Source organism: Amblyomma americanum, chromosome 1 (genome assembly GCF_052857255.1).
Source record: "Amblyomma americanum isolate KBUSLIRL-KWMA chromosome 1, ASM5285725v1, whole genome shotgun sequence".
Lineage (NCBI taxonomy): Eukaryota > Metazoa > Arthropoda > Arachnida > Ixodida > Ixodidae > Amblyomma > Amblyomma americanum.
In genome coordinates, this window is record NC_135497.1 from 278,756,698 (window position 1) to 278,781,860 (window position 25,163).

Sequence of the window (25,163 nt, forward strand, 5' to 3'; positions counted from 1 at the left end):
AACCGAAAGTACATTTCTGCCGCTAGGCGGCCACTGGTACCTTTGGCCATTTGATTTTTCCCGCCTGCAGTGTGTGTGCGTGCTTCGGAGGCTGACGTGAACTGCCTTTTCGTCCACGTATTTCGAGGTAGGGTGTTGAAGGGAGTGGGCATATATGACTGGAGAGGTGCGTAGGTTCGTTCACTGCTGTCCGAGTACCGTATCTGACGCATAGGGACAGAAACTGCCTTCGGAGCAAAACTTGTTGTTGGGCTAGTTGGTAAGCCATGATCTCGGAAGAACCAGTGCAAAAAAGGACAAGGAAGAAGGAGGACGACACGGAGAGAGCGCACCTCTGTCCTTCCTCCTTCGTTCTTGTCTGTTGTCCTTGTTTACGCAGGTTCTTCTGAGATCACTGCCTTCGGACGCTCTGCCGAATGCGCTTCATTGTTCTAGATTTGGAGAAAGTCTGGCGCTCACTCACATTTTAAACCAGGTCGTGTTTTAAACCACTTTATACAGTAGGTCATGTTTTAAACGTTTGAAGTCAGAAAGCATGGCGGAAGTTATGTGCGCGTGTTCATGCGCCAGAATGCATTTGTGAAGTAGCAATCGTTGTCCTGAAGTCATCGTTAATGAAAAATACCAGCGCTGCCGTGATGTGGAGACGGGGAGCTTCTCGGCACTACTCACCTGCCTCGAAAGGTACGCAATCCTAGCTATGTCTCGATACGTGCTGGTGTGCATTTTTCAAAGTATATTTTGCGGAAATAGCAGCCTCCGGGCTTGCCGGCTCTACCTAAGTGCCATGACCAGCAGAGCGACAGGCTCCTCTTTCCGTAAAGTATCCAAGGAAGAGACGCAGCACCGAACAGAGTTCGCCGAGTATCATTCGTCTCGCAGCTGTTATTGTTTTGACGAAATGAATGTGGCAGAGTACTGGCGCATGCCGCTTAGGAGCTCAAGTATGTGTTCTGCCAAATTTAAAGTCTTTTAACGCTATTTTGTCAAATTCCTTGCCGCATGGATTATTCACACGCGGTAATTTTTCCGGCCGTGCACAGCGACTGTGTTTTCTGCATAAAATGCATTCCGTATGCCTGACGCCTGAGTTCAACTCTAAGTTTTTCTGCTGCTCAGGCGCTGACCGCTGGTCGTTTTGTGCGTCAGGCCGCTTTGCAGTTGACGCTACCATCTGTTTTAGGTTTTGTGTTTTACAACGGCACCCAGATTAAGAGATCCTGTGCTGTTGAAGCTAGGTATCTTTAGAATGCTTATTCAAGGTTTCAAAAGCTTCATTGTTTGGCTAGAGTGCCCTAATTTCTGAATTTTGGTGTTCTGTAATCGTGATGGTATCAAATGATTGCCTGCAGGGGGAAACAACTACTTCCACATAGGTGCCCACAGCCATAGCTTTCACCTTGCTGCCTCTAGGAAATATTCATGAGCAGTATGGAAGCAAAGGTGTGTTTTAGTTCTTGCTGCGAGCTTCTTTTTAGATTGTATGTTAGGTTCTCTTCGGACCATTTTTCCTTGTTTTCTTCATCGAGGTGCTTCATGAAACAGGGTAGATAGCCTAACAATGCCCACATTTATTTCTACAGCCCCGGTCAAAGTATACAGCCCAACGTGGTTTCCTTCTGAGCTGTTTAGCATGGCTCCCTAGCACATCATGCAGTCCAAAGTTTGGGAGGATTGAGGACGCAAAGCCATTTTTCTTTCGAGAGATTATGGTTGCTGAGGATGCATACATAACGAGGCATGCTGCAGACCTCGCAGCGAAACCCTTTGAGCTGTATACTTTTGACGGGGACTGTACATTCCTGCTAGTTCGTTGTCAGCATAGGGTTATCGCAAAACAGTGAGTATTGTTGAACATTGTTTTCTGAAATGCTGCATTAAATGAGTGAAGTGCCAAATGTGTGCATGGGTTTGTTTTGTATGATGTGAGTAGGCCAAAAAATGTAGCTTCTCGCGCATCTTCTTTTGGTGTGTCGTGAAGTTGGGAATTTCTAAACATGGGCAGCATCATTTGTTAATAATGGAAAATGGGTTGTTACAAAAAGTAATGCAAAATAAAATCCTTTACTAAATCAACACCCCAACTCACTTGGTGCTCGTTTTAAGACCTGCTTTCATAATTAAATATATTTGTACAGATGTTCGGGCCTCTGTATGACAAACATAACGCAGGTTCACCCATTTACGTAAGCCAGTCACAAAGTCCTAATGCATCAGTAAGTATGAATACTTAGACAATCAAGTGTAAAACATGAAAAAAAAAATGTAGACTCTGACTGTAGCATCAGCATTGAAGCTGGCAGCTGCAGCTAGGATCTAGTAAAAGGCATTGATAAAGATGGCATAGAAAGCCTGGAGGGCTAGTTTGTGAGACATCTGGCGCCAAGAGCACACATACAGATGTAGGCAAGTGCAGGTTGAGTAGCTTTTTGGTTTTAATAAATCTTCCATTTCCTCTACATTAGAAAGGCCTGTACATTCTCTTATGCCAGTGCAGACTGTATTAAGCAGAATATCCAGATGTGTGGTTCGTAACCCTACTGATCCTTTCTTTTTTCGAAGATGTAAGTGTTCATTCGCCTTTTTCTAACAATAGCTGGCGTCCAAATTATTTAAAGCATTGGCCACAGTGTAATCAGTAGCATTTACCTGCTGCTCCTAATCCGTATGTCTGTCACTTGCAAGCAGAGGAGGATATTCCACCTCACCGCTTCTTGCATTGCATTAGAAACTATGAGCGAAAGGCAACGGCTTCCAGAAGTGTGCACATGCCCACGGGCCAGTCATGGTTGTGGAAGCTGCCGCCTCACTAGCATAGGTTCGGCTCCACTCTACGAAGTTGTGAGATGGAGCGTACTAGCAGTGTAGGTAAAGTGCCAGACTGGGTGTTTAAAGTGTTTTTTTTTCTGGTATAAGCATGCATTGAGGTACCTGCCTAATTTTTAAAAATCTTTTATTATTTTTGGAGCAATCGATGAAGCCGCAACATTGAGCAGCGATTAATCCCCGCTCTTTCCATGCAGCCCATCGACGACGAACAAGTGCTCTTGGACTAAACCATTGTAACCGCTTCGAGAGCATACATCACTGTGCTGCTGCAAGGGTGATACACGTGTCGGCGCAAGTTGTTCCTCCTGCACCTCCCCCTGCGCATGCATGGCCTGGACTGACGTCACCATTCAGCCAGAAAAGGCTGCGTTGGTTGACAGGGGTCGTCATTTTGGAGCAATCCAGACAGCCGCAGCATTTAGCAGCGGTTAATCCCTGTTTCTTCCATGCAGGTACGTGCTGGCTGTTTTCTTGCCTGTTAAAGAAAACAACGTATTTCTTGTTGCTGTATTGCTGCATATTTGACGAAAGGGATGTCATAAACCACCGTCAACAATTAAGGAAGTGGAAAAGGCACTGTATGAGATGTCTGCTCATTTTGATGCCAAGCATGATGAACTGAAAGGTACACTGAAAACAGTGATTGAAACAGAGTTGCAATCAGTAAAAGAATCTATGAGCTTGAGCGGTGAAAAGTTTGAGGCTTTCAAATCTGAAATCATGGAGACGAGGAAGGAACTTGCTGCTACTAGAACAGAAAATGAGGAAATCGGAAATAACAACTGTTTGACATCATAATTAAAGAAAGTAACGAAGGAGTTCACTGATGTGCAACAATACAGTCGAAGAATTAACCTCCAGATAAAAGGTGTTCCTGTGGTGATGGGCGAGAACCTCATCTCCACCTTGAAAACAATATCGGAGTGCCTGAACTCGCAAGTCGATGAGTCTGACATTGAGGTCATTTACCGTGTGCCCACAAAGTAAACAGATGAACAAAACATAATTGCCAAATTTTTTTCTCTTACTGTGTGGGATAAACTTCTGGACAATGCTAAGAAACAAAGTCTGAATGTTCCTCACTTGGGGTTTGAGGGCGAGATGCCCATTTACGTGAATGAACACCTATGTCCTGCAAACTAAGTGCTCCTAGGAATGGCACTGAAAGCAAAGAAGTACAAAAAGTGGAAATTGACATGGGTATCAGATGGGAAAATTCTGATGCAAAAAGTTGAAAATTGAAATGTTATACTCGTGATAAGTGGAGAAGACTTGCGACAAATTCTTTAACACAATGGCTGTCGGTATTATGCAAATCGAGCGAATCTGGAGAGAAAGAGAAATCTTCAACCCCTATTGATCATATCTACTGTGACAACGAAATGACCGTGCGCATTGGCGTTTGTGAAATAACTATTGCTGATCACTGTCCAACTTTCATGTTTTTACCACACAGTTACATGCATCCATATTGCAAAATGTACTCTCGAGATATAAGAACTCGAGTGAATTATGCCAGTGCCCCAAACCTCTTGTAGGGCACTGAGTTTGAAAATTCCACGACAGTGGCGTCAACACAAAATGCGAGAAGTCGAGGGTGAACAAGATAGTGAACAAGGGAGCCGTAGTGCTCCCGAAACGTCTTTTCATCTTTTGACTTTGGCCAGTGACCAGCAATCTGCATTAGAATGCGAGAACTTCATCCATTCCATATCAAACACTATTATGAAATCCACACGCGAAGGCGCACTTCGCAACTACAAAGAAGCTGTGCACCCATGGATTAATGATTGTATACTTTGTGTTCTAAAGAAAAAGATTCCATTTATCACAAATGCAAGCAAAACAAAACAGTTATTATCGCGGAAAATTCAAGCATTATACCAACCTTGTCACGAAACTCAGCATTGATTCGAAACAAGTGTGGAAAATTGTAAAGGATGTCACAGGACTTGGACAAATAAAACGCATTACCCCTGATGGCTGTTCCATGCAAATTGTTAATGATTTTAATAGCTACTTTGCTAATATTGCTGAAACCCTTGCAAATCAGTTCTCGTCTTATTCCACTTATACATATTAACCCACCTAGGGCTGTCCACAACAACCTTAATCTAAGTACGATTACTGTCGAGGGCATTGTATCTGTTTTAGGAACACTGCCGGTTAATAAAGCAGTTGGACATAACAATATTCACACCGCAATATTAAAGTACAACAAACATGTGACTGAGTCTAGATGCTGTCCAAATATTCTCAAAGTAGCCAAAGTTGATCCTGTTTATAAAAGTGGGGCCCAAAACGATCCAAGCAGTTATCGATCGATATGAGCACTAAGTATTATCAATAATATTTTTGAGAAACAATTCGCTGCTGAGCTAAGAATATTTGTTAGAATAACATAATCTCTCTTCAGCAGCATGGCTTTGTCCCAAATAGGTCTACCTCTACAGTGGTTCTAACACTTTCCCATTTGATAAATTCTGCTCTCCATAATAACAAAATTGCAATCAGCATTTTTTTAGACCTGAAGAAGGCATTCAAAGTGTATCGCATTTGATACTATTAAAAAAAATTTTCCGCTTATGGGCTTTTTGATGATACGCTGAAATTTTTCACAAATTACTTATCATCTTGACAATAAAAAGTGGTAAATAAAAATTATGAGTCTAAATATGGGAACATAAAATGCCGAGTTCCCCAAGGATCTGTTCTGGGGCCTATACTGTTTTCCCTTTATATGAATGACCTTCCATGTGCAGTTTCATGCTCCAAGATTCTCAGTATGCAGACGACACTGCCCTCATGTTCACAGGTAATTCGTTGTCTGCAGTGCAAAATGGCATTATGAAAGATTTATTGGGCATTTCAAACTAGTTCTCTAACAATCAGTTGACTGAGCATCGGCTCTAGCTGCTATTCTTTTCAAGTTGTGAGACATAGGTGAGACAAGTTATGTCTCACAACTTGATAAGAGCAGGAGCTGGAGCTGGTGTGAGTAGTATTCCCTGCTGCAAACAAATTCCAAATCTCTGCAAGAGCATCAGTCGGGAAGGGCTGTCACCTGCATTCTACAGTGCCACAAACATATGGTGTACAGAATGGAGCTATCCTGTGGACTATGTTATATCGGCCAAAGAGGGAAATGCCTAACTGACTGTCAAAGAGAACACGAACGCTTCTTAAAGCCACCTCCCAAACGCATTGTGGTCATACATTGGCTGCCATGCAAAAGCTGCACCCCTGTTTTCAGCCGGACAACTTTAGTGTACATGCATAAGGACCACAGAATGTGGGAGATTGTTGCGGAGGCGATTGATTCATCACGAGCAATACAAGTGCTTTGGCAAACCTTCTGTTGCGCTCACACTAAGAGAACTAGACTACCTCAGCAGCTTAAATGACAGAGTGGTGGTTTTTGTACATTTTTGAACATTTTTCTGTTAGTTTTTATTTACCATTGTTTTTGCCCCATGCAGTCAATTTCTGATGCAGTGCCACATGTTTGTTCTGCTCGTTCTTCACTTACTTACTGCGTGACAGTGATAATGGTCATCAATCGGGACTCAGCACCGTGTCTATCTGCTTCGTACATCTTGTCGTAATCGTGCTGTGGCTTTACCTGATGAGCATCTACCGACTAGCTCGAGAAAGTAGCCTTTTACATTGTGAAGCCATTTTGCAGGCTACATGCAAGAGCAGGAGTGTGGTCAGTGGTATGAAGCCTCATAGAAAAGGAACTTGCATTCATACTTCCAATATTCACAAAAATAAACAGTTTCTTGGCATGACTTTTTCTCCAAAACAGTGTAATGTACTAAACATGCGTCATGAAATGAGGAGCTCATGATTTTTAGATTGAGCATTTCAAGTTCACTGAGAGCAGTTTTTTGAAGCAGTTTGGAGCCTTTGCTTTAAGAATGCATTAAATTACTAGTGCAGTGCAAGTGTTTCCCATCTCGCATGTTGCTGAAAATTGTTGGTTTTCTAGCCTCAGCTGCGTCCAGAACATATGAACACACTTAAGCAGTGCCAGAGTGTACTACAATCAAGATCCCATTTATGGAATGGGGTTATGCTGCCGCTGTTTTTTCTCTTTTCTACTGATTCAGTGAGCCTGGTACTAATGGCATACAGGTTAATTTTTAATTACAATATACGAGCAGTGTTTGTTGACTTGTAAGTGAACAAAAAGTGCAGCAGTAAGGGTACAGTACTGCATGTAAAAGTGCTTATTCTTGCATGTAAAGGATTGTTTTTAGCTATGAATTGCTTTCTCGAAAGTGATCAGAGCCACATTGGCTCTACTGGCATGAGAGCCTGTGGGACCACTGCTGTTCTTTGAAGAGCCTCACTTGTTGTCACTAGATGCTAGATTGGAAACAGTAGGTGCATTAGTAGCATCTCTGTTTACGAATAATTAATTATACTAGTTGAAGCCTTCTTTATTTATATGGGAGCCCTGGTTTTTCTTTCTTGCTGTAACTGCATCTCGGCCTACTAGTTAGTAATGGATACCCCTCGAGAATGAAGTGCATAGGCCCCCATACGAGGCCCTCTAGCCAACAGTGCCAACATATTGCAATGACAGCAGTCAACAGCCTTGTACATATTCGCATAGCAATGTAGATGACTAGCACATACAATGTCAACATTTAAAGTGCACTGTCATGAGAGAAGGTCATACTTGACCTCCTGCTTTCCGGTCATGCAACTGAAGGCCGTGGGGGCATATTCATGTGCAAGCATGCCCTCTTCATTATGCTGCTGGGGAGTCAGTTTTCTCTTGTCAGCTTCTTGTGGTGCTACAGGTGTTTGTTCTGATTTGATTGGTCATGTGTTCAAGGTGGTGGAAGTTATATCACTTTATGTCATGGCGGCCTTTTTTTTCTATTTGTTCCTATATAATTTAGGGAAGTGGCTATTTATATTATTTAACTATGTGTAGCGTATTTTCCTTTCCAAATGAGCACACTTGTAGGAATTTTGTTCTGCAATCAGCTGCAAATTTTTTTGAACCGGCAGGATCTCGCATGGTTTGAATTAATGACTATTCAAATCAAAGTAGGCATATTTTTGGAACTGAACAAGCTTAAATTTTGTAGGCTTACGAAACTGTTAGGAAGGTGCTTACGTCTGTACCTTAGCATCATGAAGTCTCCTTTGCTGCTCAAGTCTACAGTGGCACAATGCTCGAGATCTATGATAATGCAGGGCGTATATCTGAAGTACTGGCAGGAACGATTACACTGTCCAAATGCACAGGGGAGTCCGAGTGCTCAGTGTCATGGTTAAACATCTGTACAATGTAAAGACTCAAGTTGATGTCCTCTTTGTAACTTGCTGTCCAATTAGCACTTAGGTAGGTTTGACCAATTGTTCAGAATAAAAATCGCATTTCAGGTCGTTGTAAAGCAGTAGAGTGAAGCACTTAAAAACTGCTCTGGGAATGTATTTAGCAAAGTAGAATTTTGCACAAGTTGATGAAACACGGAGGAAACAATGCCGAGAAGGTAGGACCTGTCAAGTGCTGAAAAAACAATGTCTTTTGCGTACGTCCTTCTCAGAAAATGACTGCATCTGCTTACAAGCTGCAATAGTAGGAATGTGATAGAACACGTACTTGCATATTGCAGAGCAAATTTCCTAGTAGAAAACAAAACCTACAGAAGGGTAAAAAATAGCCAAGGAAAGCTCAAAGTAACAGGATACCCACCTTGCAAACAACCAGCACGAAGCATTTTTCGTTACCATTTGGAAGCATTCTTTTGACACGAGAGGATGAAATGAATGACACGCGAAACAATTTATATTAAAGGCCAGCTCGGGGGGTTTTTTGACATGTTTTGGTGGTAGTCACATCACATTCTATAGTCTCCTCACTCTGGTTTAAAAAGCCGTTTTTCAAAATACCAAGTAGAAGTATTTCAAAGGATGAAAACCCAGGAAACCTAAATCGTGTTTCGACCAAACAATGACTCCACGGGAGACCGCCACCCTATGACATCACAGATATTTACACAAAGTCTATCTTGTGCTCATTGATTGGCTGAGCTGGTGAGTGCAAGTGCGAGCTTGGGCCATTATTTGTCTGAAATGACCAGAAACCAGCTCTACACTTTTGTCGTTCAGCAGAGCAAATATCGATGGTCGTGCATCCATTGGCATCACACACGCATTGTTGCCCTCTTCCAGATATTGCCATGATGTGGGAAATGTGAAAGTTCTTTGCACTGCAATAGAACACCTGCCCACTGCGAAACTTGGCACAAAGGATCAAAAAACTGTCGAGAACATACTGTGAAAGTTTTAGTATAAACAGGCTAGGTAGAAAAAAACGCGAGTTGGGGGGGAGGGCGTGATTAAAGAGGATTTTTAACATTGAGTTTTAAGGGAAACCAACCAAATGGTCTTGCTTTGTTCTTCCTATCTTAGAATTCATCATAACTGAGTTCGTATTAATGGAAGTCTATTGTAGTTACTGCAGTGCTGTGTGAAGGGAGCACGCTGTGTGTTCCCGTTCGAGCCATAATACACATGCGTGAGCCCACTGCAAAGCATGCTGTCACTGTCTGCAGTTCAGAGACACTGCAGTCCTTAAGGGCAACTCCGGGAATTTTTTGAGAGTCATGTATTGTGGTGAAACATTGGCTCCGAGTTTTCCTCCCAATCCTGATTATTTCTTGCAAGTATGGCAGCCTGTGCGGAATTCGTTCCTTTGCCTATCCATTTTCAAGTTTGCTGTTTCCTTAGCCTCAGTTCCTGTGATTTCTGTGGGCAACAATACATTCGCAACCATCACAAACATTAGGCACACGTTATTACTCTGCCCACATGAAGAATCAATTTTCGTACTTGTATTAGGTCGCCTAAGGCATGTTATGAATTGGGGTCATTGCCAGTCAGTATTTCTTCCATTGAATGCGCATACGAGTGTTCTCTGAACAATGTTCATGAGAGCATTGCTGCATTGACCGAAGCATCATCCTTGATTGTAAACTGATGTATGTTCGGTTTTCTGCTTTAGATTAGTTCCACTTGGGATTTTGAAAAATTGCTTCTTGTGCCAGAGATAGGAGAGTCCAAGGAATGGGATGCGCTTATTCAGTCAAGATATTGGAAAACTACCTGAAGTTGCCCCTTTGTTGGGTTTTCTCTCTTTAAACTGATCCGCAGCACATTAGAAAAAACACGGAGTGAGCCGCTCTTTTCGCACGCCTCACATTACCAGATTGCTTCTTGTACATTAAAGCTATTGTTTGCCTTTTGAGACCAAAACAGAAAAAAACATGCAAAAAAAATAATCAAATCATTCAGTTTCCGTAGGTGAATTCCACGTTGTGACTCTCATCACACCAAAGATAAAAAGCGCATTACACGAATGAAAAAAATAGATAAAAAAATTTGACACCTCTACTTTTAAAGAGACAAGGAAAGTTTCCAGGAAAAATTTTGACCGGGCACTAATGCATAAATTGGGAAGTGTCACACATGTCTGCATTGCATCTGTTGCCATTTAGGATGCTCATACTGCTTAACTTGTCACTATCTTTATTGGTTTTCACTGTTTTTTGTTTCAAGTCGTGCTTTCTGTGTATTACTCTTTCGAATGTTCGTCAGATGAAAGGCTATTTTTTTTGCTTCTCTCACATTTATCTTCTAATTTTGTGTGCCACTTGGTCTATAGATCTTGTTTATGTCATTTTTCAGGCATTACAGAAGTTTCTTACAGTCCGGCCAATATTTTGACCCATATAAGTGCTCCTATATACCTGGTGGTAAGTTGGCCGCGTATTTTGTTGTCTTATACTGAATGAGGTCATTCCGCGCCAAACGATCCAGACTTTGTGCTTGACTGAGTTTGATTTCTTAAAAAAAAACTCATGTCTTAGTATGTACTGTCGCAGATTTTCCCACCTTGTTTTTGCCAGAAAAAAAACATTTCATGGCAAGGCCGTCATTTTAAGTTTACAAGCGGAGCAGAGCCTAATCGTTCGAAATCTTGTAAAAATAAACGTTTTTACGCATGACTTAAAATTTTTCGTATAAATAAACGACATTGTGCTTTCGTATCCAAAAAATTAAACGAACATTTTTTCTTTCAGTCTTTATATAGAACAAGAAAGAAGGTACAAACATATGAAAATTTGTAATTCTTGTCCAATTTATGTTCTCTTAGTAGTCATTTCAGCTATTTCTCTGATTTTTTCAAAAGGCAAAGAAGCCGATAAAAATTTTTTGAGATGAAAAACATGATGCGTATCAGCAAAAAAGTTGTAAATTTGATAAATTTTTTTTTCAGGCATATGCAGCCGTCAATTGCACAGTGAGTAAAAGTTTAATTGGAACAATTATTGTTTTATGCGAGGAAATAAGTTTGCAAGTTGAGTCGCTGCGTTCAACCCCAGCATTGTTCGCTGCTTGCTTGTACCTGCAGTACACGCTATAGCTGGCATCAAGGACACACATGAGCTTTGCGGCATGGTGCTCCAAGTGGATGCTCCTCATGTTTTGCTTTTGAAAGGTCTGCTGGCATGTTCATTCACATTTTGTCGCTTTTAACTCTTAGGTTGTTGAGCATGACGTAAGTCCAGCATGCACCATTGAGAGACAGATGAAGGCTTGATGTGGTGAAACTTTTGTTTTCCTTTTAATGATAGCACTTTTGAAACTGCCTAGTGAGTCCACCTTCATTTTCTTGAAATATTTGTTGGGGCACTCGGAGCGCTACGACACGCTCGATAGTTTTCTCTACTCCACCCACGTAAACAGCTCATAGAAGGTCAGCATTTGTCCTTTGTACGGCCTCTGAATACTTTCTGTTGCTGGCAAGGGCCTCATAGTTCCACCAATGCCGTCGCAAACACGACTACAATGTGACGTGGCGAAAAATCCGTTCCGCTGAACATTTGAAATCATTTTCATGGTAGCAGAGATTTTAACTGATTGCTCAGACTGCAAAGTGTGCTCCGCAGCTCAGTACCGTTTGTGTTGAGGTACAATAGTCGTTCTGCCATGCGTCCACTTCATTTTTACTTTTTGTAAACGGGCCCTTCAGCAGATGTTTGTATTACCAAAGCTGGCTGTATGGAAGCTTAGCACTCCATTGTATTCGAGCAGTGGAGTGCTGGTTTTTGTATACTTGCAGCCGGAGGCAAAATGTGCTGCAGGAAGCACGGAGCAATGTCGATGTTGAGGGCAAAGGCTCAGTTTGCCAAATTGTTTTCTATATTAAAAGAAAATGTGCTCTGATTAAACTTCTAGCAATAGATGCCATTAAATGGTGCCATGCAACTTGCTATATTTCATAATTTCATTAAGATGACGTGATTTTGCAATTGAAAGCTGAATTTATCTCAAAACGGGAATTTTCTCAACTTTAGAATTTTTTTTGCTGACTTGTCTTATGCTTTTGCTCTCTGAAACATTTTTATCTCCTTCTTTGCCTTCTGGACACCTTAGAAAGTTGGAATAACGACTGTAATAGCAAAAAATTTGATAAAGGATTCAATGTTTAGCACCTTCTTTTATGTTTTGTTCAAAAGAAAGTATGTTCAATTTACTGCATATGAATGTGCAATGTTTTTTATATATATTGTGAGGCAGAAGAACGCACCAGCAAATTCACCTTTTTACTTCAGGTAGGCCGAAGCAGCAGCTACCGACTAGTCACAGCTTAGCAACACTTCGTCTTCTTCGCACGACCCGATGACCGATGATGATTACGCTGAGATGAAGATGAAGGTCACTCACAGTGCTTACAACATTCCCCCTCCCGAACGAAAGCGACCATCCTGGTCGCAAATTAAATCTTAAGGTCGGCGGTTAAAGGGTTTCAAGCGCGACACGTGCACAATCTCGGTGCCGCGACACCGACGATCGCGAACAGGCGATGCAGGTGTGATGAGATAGTTTACAGGGGAAGTTTGTTCCAGAACCGTGTACGGGCCAATAAAACGGCTCAGAAACTTTTCACACAGGCCGGGGATGCGAGTAGGTGTCCAGAGTAGCACTTCGTCTCCAGGGCGGAAAGACACTGAGCGATGAGTCGCATCATACGTGCTTTTCCTGGAAGCTTGAGTGGCTTCAGTTTGAAGGCGGGCACGATCACGGCAGTGGGCGATACGAGACACGAACTGTTCGTGGGAAGGCGCGGCAGAAGGAGTAGAAGCTGTGAAGAAAGATGCTTCGAGGGAGAAGGTAGGATGGCGGGCATAAACAAGAAAAAACGGAGAGTAGGTGGTGGTTCGTTGAACGGCAGTGTTGTAGGCGAAGGTTACAAAGGGGAGTAAAGAGTCCCAGTTGTTGTGCTGAGGGTGAATGTAGGTGGATAGCATATCAGAAAGGGTGCGATGAAAGCGTTCTGTGAGGCCATTGGTCTGAGGGTGGTAAGGAGATGTAGTTTTATGCACCGTGCCTGAAGCATGAAGCACTGCGGCGAGGACGGTGGAGAGGAACGACTTGCCACGATCGCTAAGGAGGAGGCGAGGGGCGCCGTGGCGAAGAAGTATGGTGTGGAGGAAGAAGTTGGCGATTTCGGAAGCGGAGCCGGAAGGAAGTGCTGCGGTTTCAGCGTATCGGGTGAGGTGGTCAACGGCAGTAACGACCCAGCGGTTGCCAGCTGGAGTCAAGGGCAGGGGTCCATACAAGTCGATTCCGACGACTTCGAAAGGTGTGGAAGGACATGGGAGAGGTTGCAAGAGACCGGCAGGAGGCGACGTAGACCGCTTGCGTCGTTGACAAGGGATGCAAGACGCTACGTATTTTAATACTGAGGTTGAAAGGCCAGGCCAGAAGAAACGACGTTTGATGCGGTCATAGGTTTTGTGGTACCCAAGGTGACCTGCGGTGGGGTCGTCGTGGAAGGCTTGTAGAACTTGAGGACGCAGGGAAGAAGGAATTACGGGAACCCATGTGTGGCCCAGTGGGCTGTAGTTTTGCCAAAATAATGTGCCATCCTGTAACTTGAAATTTTTGAGCCGACGACGGAGACGGGCATTTGGAGGTCTAAGAACACCGCTGAGACTATCAATCAGCTTTTGACAGTAAGGGTCAGCACTCTGGTGGTGAGCAAGATTGCAGTGTATATCTGGCATGGGAGCAATAGAGGCGGCGCTCAAAGACTGCATAACTGTAGGGTTTAAATGGCTTGACTCCGTTGGGACAGGAGAGGAATGCGAGGACATGGGTTGCGACGGCAAAGCAATAGGGCAACGAGAGAGAGCGTCGGCGTCCTTGTGCTTCTTGCCCGATTTGTAAGTGACAGTAAAGTCGTACTCTTGAAGGCGGAGGATCCACCGCCCGAGACGACCGGACAGATTTTTCAAAGTGGATAACCAGCATAGGGCGTGGTGGTCAGTGACGACTGTGAAGTGACGGCCGTACAGGTAAGGACGAAACTTCTGAACAGCCCAGACGACGGCGAGACATTCTTGTTCGGTAATAGTGTAGTTTTGTTCCGCAGAAGTCAGAGTTCGGCTCGCATAGGCAACAACATTTTCTGTAGAGGTGTTTTGGCGTTGCAGAAGGACAGCGCCAATGCCATGGCTACTGGCGTCGGTGTGCAAAATTGTCGGTGCTTGATCATCAAAATGGCAGAGGACGGGACCCGAAGTCAGAGCACGCTTCAGAGTTTCAAATGCTTCTTCGCAAGCAGGAGACCAGATGAAAGGCGTGTCGTTGTGAAGAAGCGCATGTAAAGGTGAGGCAATAGAGGCGAAATTGCGGATGAATCTGCGGAAGTATGATGCCAAGCCGAGGAAACTGCGGAGATCTTTGACCCGAGTTGGACGGGGAAAGTGCAGCGCAGCAGCGATTTTTTCAGGGTCAGGCTTAATTCCTTCGCTGCTTACGAGATGGCCAAGAACTTTAATGGATTTTGATGCAAAACGGCATTTCTTCGTGTTTAGCTGTAGGCCAGCGCTGGAAAGTGCTGTCAAAACTTCATCGAGACGAGTAAGGTGATCAGGAAATGACGAAGAAAAAATGACGATGTCATCTAAGTAACAGAGACATGTTTTCCATTTGAGGCCGCGGAGAACTGTGTCAATCATACGCTCGAATGTAGCAGGAGCGTTGCAGAGTCCAAAAGGCATTACATTGAATTCGTATAAACCGTCCGGTGTTGCAAAGGCGGTCTTCTCTTTATCATCTTCATTCATGGGGATCTGCCAGTAGCCTGATCTTAAGTCAAGGCTGGAGAAAAATTGGGCACCTTGCAAACAATCGAGGGCGTCGTCAATTCGAGGGAGGGGATACACATCCTTACGAGTTATTCTGTTTAGAGCACGGTAATCTACACAAAAACGAACCGAACCGTCTTTTTTTTGCACTAGCACAACAGGCGATGACCAGGAACTAGACGATGGGCGTATGATGTTGCGTGCAAGCATGTCAGCAACATTTTCCTGAATAACTTTGCGCTCGGTTGGAGAAACACGATAAGGCCGGCGTCTAACTATGCTTGATCCGTCGGTGAGTATGCGATGCGTTGCTGCAGCGGTTTGACCCAGTGTGCCGGAATTGACGTCGAACGAGTCTGCGTGCTTGTTCAATACAGCGAGCAATGCGTCTGTCTGGTCTGTTGTCAGGTCGGTGCTGATCGTGTGGCGAAGTGCTGCACTGAGCGAGGCAGGGGATGAATCAGAGCGATCGGAGGTGGAAATGGGAAGAAGTGTGACAGGCTGGGCGGAAGCAATTGATGCAACAGTAGAGTCGCGTCGCAGAAGAATGGGCTCTGATGTGGTGTTGAATGCGGCGAGAAGAGAAGAACCGCTGGAGAAGCGAAGAAGGGACACGATGATGATAATACCTCTTGACAGGAGACGAGGGCTGGGTGTAATCAGGACGTCGCCATCGGTGACGGCGTCAGAAGTCACAGATAGAATATCTTCGTTGCCCGGATAGAGGACGTGATCGGCAAGCATAACTACACGGGAAGAAAGTGGTTCTCTATCGGCAAGAATGTTGCATTCAGTGACTTCAATAGTGGGAGGGGAACACGTAATGACTGCTGAGGCGTTTTGGAGGAAATCCCAGCCGAAGATGAGTTGATGGACACAGGAGGATAGGACAGCAAACTCAATGAAGTGCAAGATGCCATCAATGGTGACTCGGGCTGTACACGCTCCACAAGGGTTAATATTCTGTCCATTTGCAGCACGTAAAGGAGGACCGGTATAAGGTGTGCGCACTTTTCGCAGTTTTAAACACAAGTCAAGTTTCATAATAGAAATAGCGGCGCCGGTATCAATTAAAGCTTCCAGTTCATGGCCCTCAAGGAATACAGTCAACATGTTTGATGGGAGCAGAGGAGGAATTGGAGCGACGACAGGCGGTGCAGTTTTACCTCCGGAAACTGCACAGGTTAGTTTTCCGTTTGGCGGGCAGAAGGTGAAGATGGAGGGCGAAGGGGCGACGAAGTCCGGCGAAAGGGTGACGGGGAGCGACGACGCGATGGCCGTGCTGTCCTAGACCGGTCAGGAGAAGTCGACGGGGAGGAAGAGGGACGGAGGTCATTATCGGTGTAGTACTGGCGAGGAGGAAGCTGGTAGGCGTCGTCACGTCGAACGTACCCATAGCTCGCACGCTCATCTCGCAGTCGTCGGCGACAAACGCGTGTTACATGGCCGCGGATTCCGCAGTAGAAACATACTGGACGAGGTGGGAGAGGCCGCCAATTACCATACACCGGTGGTCGCGGGGACAGGGCGGCGAGGCTGGGTGGGACGGGCGCGTGATGGACAGGAGGACAAGGAGGAGGAGCCGCAGTGACTTCAGCATACGTCGGAACGTAGGGAGGGGCTGGTGGTTCTGTAGCCATGGGACGATTGAGTGAAGTAAGCTCCTCCTTGATAATGCCACGCAACCCAGTAGATTGAGCAGGTGGGCGTGAGAAGGCAGGAACCGACGAAATATCATTGTGGAGCTCTTCCCGTATTATAGATCGTATGATGGTGCGCAGATCAGTTTCGGGAATTTGGCTCGGATCCCAGGTGTTGTTGAGGCGGCGCGACTGTAGATAGTCAAGTCGCTGGCAAGTGGCACGAATGTCTGCCACCGTGACGGGATTTTGGGCAGCTAGAGCTGCGTAGGCAAAAGAGCCAATTCCTTTTAAAATATGTCCGACACGTTCAGCCTCGACCATGCCATTGTTAACTCGCCGGCAAAGGGCGAGTACGTCCTCAATGTATGATGTGTATGTCTCTCCTGGAAGCTGCACACGGGTCTCTAGCTTCTTTTGAAAAGAGGTCGGACCAGCACCAACAGTTCCAAATATCTGGCGGATCTGTGTCGTGAATTGAGGCCAGTCAGGAATGGCGTCCTCATGGTTGAGGAACCACGTCTTAGCCACGTCACTCAGGTAGAATGAGACGTTGAGTAGCTTCATAGAAGCGTCCCAACCGTTAAAAGCGCTCACCCGATCGTACTGCTGTAGCCAGTCTTCGACGTCGTCACCGCGGAGACCGGCGAAAACCGGAGGGTCGCGCTGACGTGAGGTAACTGACCAAGTTGGGTGGGTCAAATGGTGCTGAGCAAGTGCACCTTGGGACGTCAGTGGTGCAGAGGTGGCATGGGCAGCCGTGGGATGCCCATCGGTAGCTACAGGCGCCGGAACGGTGAGAGCAGGGGGATGTGACTGCGCCATGGCGGTTGATGTGCCGCCAAGAACACGACCGGAACGGAGCTCCAGGGGGTGCCGCGTTGAGGAGGCTGGGATCAGGAGTCACCTCCACCACTTGTGAGGCAGAAGAACGCACCAGCAAATTCACCTTTTTACTTCAGGTAGGCCGAAGCAGCAGCTACCGACTAGTCACAGCTTAGCAACACTTCGTCTTCTTCGCACGACCCGATGACCGATGATGATTACGCTGAGATGAAGATGAAGGTCACTCACAGTGCTTACAATATAAAGAAATTTTCGCAATCATGCATAAGAATGTTTATTTTTACAGATTTTTTCGCAAGCCTAGGTTTTGCTACCGCTTCCAAACGTGAGATGGTGTCCAGAACATGAGAAAATTTATTCCGACAAAATCAAGGTGGGATAATGTTTGTCATAGTAATGCAATAAGCCAGGATTTTTAAAAAGAAATCGAATATGTTCGATTGCTAAGCCTGGATCAGTTGGCGTGGAATGCCCAATGACATATAAATGTTAATTGTGTGCTGTTTTGAAGCAGTCTTTATATTTTCGTAGCTCGAGTAATATTCCAGTGTAGGTAGAATGCAATTTGTTCTGCTTTCATAATTGTAATGATTCCATATCGCGGCCTTTAGTTTTGCATCTTGTGTGGGAACTTGCATTGCTTTCTAACTAATTTTTGCTGCAGGCATTCATCCCATATGGATGCTGCTGCTCTTGAGCAGCATACTCAACTGGACCAGTGGAGTGGTATCGCTGTTTGTACCTTTGGTAAATTTCTGGGAAAAATTTATGCATTCATCTGGCTGCTTGTTATTTTCATGGTTCATGTGTAACGGCGGATGAAATGCTCATTGCTCCAAAGGATGATTGTGGCCATTTGTTAACACCATTTTATAATAGCAATATATGCAAAAAGATTCATTCTATTTATCTAGTTAGTACTTTTGCTCACTACGTTTTGCATGTATGCTTCAAAGGAAGCGATGCGCACCCCTTGCGTAGTAACAAATTCACCCGACTTGTTTGCTGTGGATATTGTGATGTCCCAGCTAGCATTTGTGACCTCCAAGTGCACACTTTTATCTGTATGTATTTTTGTGTATTATATGTATGTATACACTGGCTGTTGCCCTTGCACGAGCACTAGGCCAGCAGCCAATAAGTTATCTCTTGTCCATCATTCATCACGCCTGATTATCTGCCTGAGTGCCATGTAACATTTGGTGCAAGTGCTGGATATCGTCGGCATCCTGGTCCTGGAGCTTCGGCATCCTGCGTCAGCTGTCGTCGTTGGCCGTATAGTTCTTGGCCTGCATTTACTGACCATGCCGCAGCCTATCAGACCTGAACCAACCTCGCCGTTCACCCTAGTCCCGTCCCCTGGTCCGACCAGAAGACATGATGAAATGAAGGCGCTGCTGCGACCAGATCCTATGACCCGCCTGGCTCGAGACGCGGCCCTCGCATGAAGACACCGTTCCCCTGCCCAGGCCATTTGTTGTGTCCTGGGGCCACGGCCGTCGGCTATGGCACCCTGTGGCCCGGAAGCTTTGTTGACCGGAACTCATTCTCTCATCTCATTGTGGGAGCCAGCACTTCACCAACTTGCCATTTCTGTTGTGCCGTTGCTGAAGCCGATCACCATCTCACGCATTCCTTCGTCGGTGTCTTCTTCTGTTTACCATAGGAATTGTTCGGTGGCCCAGAGTAGTGTCATGAAGAAGAAGCTGGCAGTGGTGTCAGACGGAGCACTCGCGCGAGGCTAGCAGCCATGAAATCATCTCTTGTTTATCATTCATCGCGCTCATTCCTTTGCTGGCTGCCATGTAACAATGTGGCATGACATCTACCTTTCATTCTTATTTCTCAGTCTTGTAGGTGTAGATAGGCAAATTTCTCTACCTTGAAGCCAAGGCTATAGATGAGGTCATCGGGGAAACCAGGTCGCGTAACTGTGTCAGTTGGGCCTCGATGCTTACCAGCTTATGGTGAATACGCGATCTGTTTAGGGCACGTTTCAATGCAGCTCTAGGCACAGCCCTTATTACCAGCTTCGTGGCCGCTGATGAATATGTTTACATGTCTTTTTTCTACCGCGGGGCATAACACCCGCACATATGGGCCGCTCTGATGTACAGCCGTAGAAATTGAAGCAGTCCTCCAATGGCATTTCTTCGGTCAGCTCAAAGTCTGGAATAACTTCAGAGAAGATCTTAAAGATGTTTTCAATAGCTGCCTTCTGCTGACCCTGGTAAGGAAGCTTGTGGATCAGTAGGAAGTCCAGAAGTAGGAAAGTTATGATATTGCAGCCATGCAAAGCTTATTTTATCTGGTGGTCTCAAAAGGCTGGCAGAGGGTTACAGAGAATTGGTGAAACACAGGAACCGGTGCATACTCCTTGCCATTGAACGTAAAGATCGCCATTAAATTTTACAAAGGTAGAATGCAAAAAGTTTTCTAGCAACTCCAAGAATCTATCCATTTTAATTCCGCATTGGTTTGTGTAATCTTACTGCTCCCATGAAATCAATGCCTTCTCTTACAGTCTCAAAAAAGGCTGTATGTGGCAGTGTGTAATACAAGTCCTTCTTGCCAATGGAGAAGGTACTCTTTCTGTGCAGCGTTTCGATTGGAATATGGACATTTCTTCTGTCTTCTTTACCAGGATCTTCCATGGTGAGGAAGGAGAATGATTATTGCAGGTACCTTCCTAAGGGTTCCTGCCACAATCCTTGCTGAGACAATTACTCAGGCAGGCCACTTATCCTTGTGTGTTTTTGTTGTAAAAAAGGCATTCAAGCATAGTTCCTCGCTCTTCTTCATAGCCGGCCCTAGTTTGGTCAAGTTGTTTCTACACACAATATTTGGGCTTCGTTCTTCACTGCTTGAGCCTTGATCTTTTTTTGCAACTTACGGAAGTACTTGGCTATGGCTTGATTTGTTTTGTTTTTTTATGGCTGTACATCGGAGAGGCCCATATTTGCAGGTGTTATGCCCCACGGTCGAAAAAAGGGCTGTGGCTACTGGTGGATTGGAAAATGCCATAAACACATCGTGCATTCATCGTAAGCAGGAAAGCACCGAGGACCAATTGAAGGAATGAATGAACGAATGAAATTTTAATAAAACAGACAAGATACAAAGAAGTTGGTCTGTCTAGGAGGCTGACGAAAAGGCATGGATGCCTGACAAGTGTTAGTCCCCTTTTCTTAAACACACTGCACCCAAGCATTACATGAAGGTTACGTGAAGCTGGTTTCCACATGACATAATCTGCTGCCTTGGCTTCAAGGTAATGAAAGTACTGCAGATTGGGCTAGTTGGTGATGCATAGTGGTGGTTCAACAGAGCAACAGCACACACAGACCAACTAGGAGACGAGACACACAAAGCAGCGCTGAACTTACAACTGATTTTTTATTGGGAAGAAGCACGTCATATATACAGTCACGGAAAAAACAGCGCACATGCGCAATGTCAACAAGACACATAGTGATAGCACATGGTAAAATCCGCTTTAAAAGCACGTGTGCATCCGCTGGACCGCTCCCCACTATGTAGCATATTGATTTCTCGAGGCGATAATGAAACAGATGGCGTACTCACCCATCCTTCACTTTTTCTGATAATATGAAATGCCTCAGCTACTTCGCGAGTGTGCTGGTCAGGATGAGCGAACAGGACATCAGTGTCATCAAAAAACGGCGTGCATTTGCACGTGAAACAATGTTTAGCTAGGTTAGTTTCTTCGTTAAAGAATTAGCGTGCTCCATGAGCCGCACGTTAACGCAGCGGCAAGTCTGTCCTATGTATGTAAGGCTGCAGGACAGGGGAATTTGATACACTACGCCCGTCTTGCAGGGAACATATCTATTTTCATTGTTTATGCTGCAAGCATTTCTTCTGCGCCCTTCATGCCTTCTTTGAATTGCCGGCCCCACTCTTTCTAGTTTGTTATTTGCAGAGAACAGAACCTTTACACCATGCTTGCTCCCCACCCTTTTAATCCGGTGCGACAGCTTGTGGACATATGGCATAACCACTACCCTTGTCCCTTCTTCCGAACCCTTTTCCAGCCCCAAGGTACTTGCAGACGATTTCAGGGAACGGCGGACTTTGTCTGCACTCGAAACGAGAACTGAGTCCGGGAAACCAGCTTCCCTACATCTGTCTGCCTGGGCTAAGAGACTGGGCATCATTTTATGATAACAAGATTTCTTTACTGCCATGCCTACGTGGTCTGTGTGTGCTGTTGCGCTGTTGAACCACCACTAATGAAAGAAATTTTTCGATTTACTCCTACTAGGCTGCAGAAAGAAGAATAGAAGTTAGCTTTTAAACTGTATGGGCATGGTGTTAGCCACGTACTAACAAAAGAGGTCGGGCGGGCTGGTGTGAACTTAGTACGTAACGTGCCCACCAAATTATCTCGGTTGTGCAGAATGGTCAACCAAGGTGCCTCAAAAACTGCCCGCTGTAAGATGAAGCCCAGAAACAAATTCATAGCTTGTGACAGTGATGTAGTTTAGGAGATCATTCTGTAATGTAAAGCGTCATATGTTGGACAATCAGGTTTGTGTATCAACATTCTTCTAATGGGACATGTCTCCTACGTTGAGATAGGATATGTTAGCAGGCAAGCAAGACGCATGTCGGACTGTGAGTGCATTACACATTTCTGATGATGTAAAATTCTGAGGAAATATAATCGAAAGCTAATTTGGGAGTGTCACATGTAAAAGGCCAAAAAAGACGAAGTTTGAAGGAGAAAAGAAGACTACGAAGACGGTAAGGATGAAGTGTGCCAATTGAAGAACAAAGAAGATGAATTATTCGACGGGGGGCGTGGCAAGAGGTGGTTCACGGAGAAGAGAAGGAGATGAAAAGGATGACATGTATCAATGCCGAGGGTTTCAAAGCTCGAAGGGATGATAATACGCATGGGGGAAACAGAAGTGGAGGCTCCTGATGGTCAGGGACACTTTGGTTGGGACAGAGCAACGCCGGCTGCTGCCCCAGCAGTCCTGAGCCTATTCCGGGGATTCAGCGGCTGACGAAACCACCTCCTGTGCCCAGGGGTATCACAAACGATGCTGCCACGTGCCAGTTGCATCGCCCTGGTGGTCCCTCCAACGCCAACGTCAACGCCAATGTTGCTTCCACCAGTGCTTTGATCGGGTGTTCATCTGACACCAGCACTTCACACTTCGAAGGTCACCTCAGCGCCGACGCTACTGCCTGGACCCACGCAACACTTCCTCAGCACCGAACTGTGAGTATTGTGTGTACCAGTACCATCAGATTTTGTTTTTTGTTGGTGTTTTTAATTAGTTTTGTGTGCTAGTGCCTGTGTGGTGTAGGGTTTATTAAATGCGTGTGCGTTCAGCTGTTGTCCGGTCTATTCCTTCAGTCCCAGCGTTCTCCTGTGATCCATGACAGCGAGATATTTGAGGCGTACATCATGCATACGAATTGTTCAATCTGCGTAGGCACATCATCACTAACGTTAATGAAAAATGAAATTGACTATCTGGATGAATAATCACAACAGATGGGTCTGATGACGATTCCATGACTTTCCTTTGTATTTTAGATGGTGCTTCCTTTATTTATTACAAGCAAAGCAATAAATTTCTCAGTCATTTGTCAGCGCTGTGCCTGTGTCATCTTGTCTGTCTCCTGTTGCCCTGCGCCTTGTTTTGCAAAGAATCATGCACGGACTGGCCCGGGTGCTCTCCGTGAAGTATTTTAGTGACCTCGTGCAAATTTTACTTGATGGCTTTTTGAATTTAGTTGCTGCGGACACGGGAGATATGTAAACTTAGCACTGCTGCCTACCTTTCAAGATGTCATATGCGGGGTAGATAAATGCATACTTTGTGTTGTGTTGCGGTGGACCACTGTCATGGAAGGGGTTGCGTCGCTCACTTTGGCACAAATACTATGTTTTCTACTGTAGTAGCAAATGTTACTTCTGACTTGTTGTTGGTGTGATTGTAAACCATAATGAAGTGCGCTATTATTTTCGTCTTTGTTGTGGTGGTGTTTTCTTCCATGTATAGTCAACTTATGTTCCAGCCAGGCTGGTGGTTTTTGTGCTGGCCCTTTGCAGTTTGTGCAAAATTAATTGCATGGCCTGACCACCTTCATTCCATTTTCTAACAGGTAGCATTTTAACTCAAAATTGTTTTTATATTGCCACTTAGAGCTGTTTTCTCTGAAACCACAATCACTTCTTTGGAATGGTTCAGGGACTAACAGCTGGCGCTGGCTCGTCATATGGGCTGATTTTTGTTTTCTGTTGGCGTTAGCATGCGCAATATCACCCATCATTAAGGAGCAGTATGTTGGCATTTTGTAAGGATCATTGAGCAAAGAAAATTGATGTGAAATTTTTTTTTTTGTAAAGTGTAGACTCGCACTGTGCATGTTGTTCTTGGAAGAAAATGCTGAGATGGCTGAGAATCTGTTCGTGGGGGAGGATGACTGCTCGGCGCGCTCGCCATTGTAGTTGACTCCACAACTGTCATAGTGTCAGGATTATGGATGGTCAGCATAAGCTATTAAGTTTGTGTACAAGCTATTATATGTCTTTGAACACTTATTCCCTGAGAGTTACGTGTCAGTCGAAGCGTTCCTCAAGCTGGTTTATAATGGTGCACAAACATGAATTTTTTATTGTTTGCTCTGAAAATTTAGGTAGATATAAGTTCAGTTGTTTGAAATTTTTGAATTAGTGTTCATTGGGTGGCATTAAGGAATTCATTGGCGAATATCTTTGTGCTTTGTTTATGGGTGTGTTTTCTTATTATTAAAATGTTTCCATATTTCTGTACTGTTGTGGTTTGCCTGTAAATAAATGTTTTTCATAGGTGCACACAGCCTGTCTACTGCTATGAAGAGCTCGGGTAGTACCGGTATGTTGCATTATGTAGGCGTTATAATGGTAAATTTAAAGAATGCTGAAGAAAAGTACTAGATGTGGACACAAAGTATGAACCCATTGCATGCATTTTTTCTGATGGCTGTTGGGGTGTAAGAAGCGTTAAAATGCCATTGGCTTGGCGGTAATAGCATGTGATTCACGGCAACAACTTTTGGTCACTTATTTTTATTTTTTTCATTTTCGGGGCGGTTCTTTTGTGAAATACGCAGAGTAAAACCTGTATGAAAACACAAGGCACCCTTTTGGGCCTAATTATGAACACTTGAAACCGGCTTTAAATATGTTTTATTTTACAGCGAGAGCTCCGCTCCTCGGGCTACATTTTCTGATTTCGATGCAGATGACACAGTGGCCTACAATGCCTCACAAGGTCAAACCGTACTTAACTGCGTGGTGGTATGGCTTAAGCTATGTATCACCACATGATCATATGACAGGCCATTGGGTACCTGATTTTGACATTTGATTTGACAGTGGTGACCATGCTGAACAGAACTTTCGCTCGTGTAACTGGGATCAAGCCATGTTGAACCCTGGCCAATATTTTTTTTGACAGTGTAACTGCATGAGGTGTTTTGAAAGAGTTTATGATGCTGTTACACTGGAGCCCTTTTGACATTAGTCTTCCATTAATGATGCTATGAATTTGGATCCAACAGGCAGTATGCTGTCTTCTACCTTTTCTGAAATGACCTTATGTCTAAAATGATGACACTATTTTCTCCTCTAATCAGCATCACA

At 44.6% G+C, this 25,163-nt stretch overlaps 1 protein-coding gene across 5 annotated transcripts in view; it reads left to right on the forward strand.

The window, feature by feature from the left end:
- LOC144115174 (uncharacterized) overlaps positions 1-25,163 on the forward strand; it is a 26,282-nt gene continuing 1,119 nt past the window's right edge. For 2 of the 5 annotated variants that reach the window (XR_013311294.1, XR_013311295.1), the window contains exons 1-5: positions 9-684; positions 3,024-3,281; positions 10,540-10,607; positions 11,132-11,155; positions 17,784-17,870. Coding sequence is in view for 2 of the 5 variants with exons in the window: in XM_077649391.1 (XP_077505517.1) it covers positions 615-684; positions 3,024-3,281; positions 10,540-10,607; positions 11,132-11,155; positions 17,784-17,801 (438 nt within the window). In the remaining 3 variants the exon portion in view is untranslated. Of the gene's footprint in view, positions 685-1,352; positions 1,444-3,023; positions 3,282-10,539; positions 10,608-11,131; positions 11,156-17,783; positions 24,308-25,163 lie in introns of those variants that run through there. The other 3 variants (XM_077649393.1, XR_013311293.1, XM_077649391.1) reach the window with 3 other exon arrangements.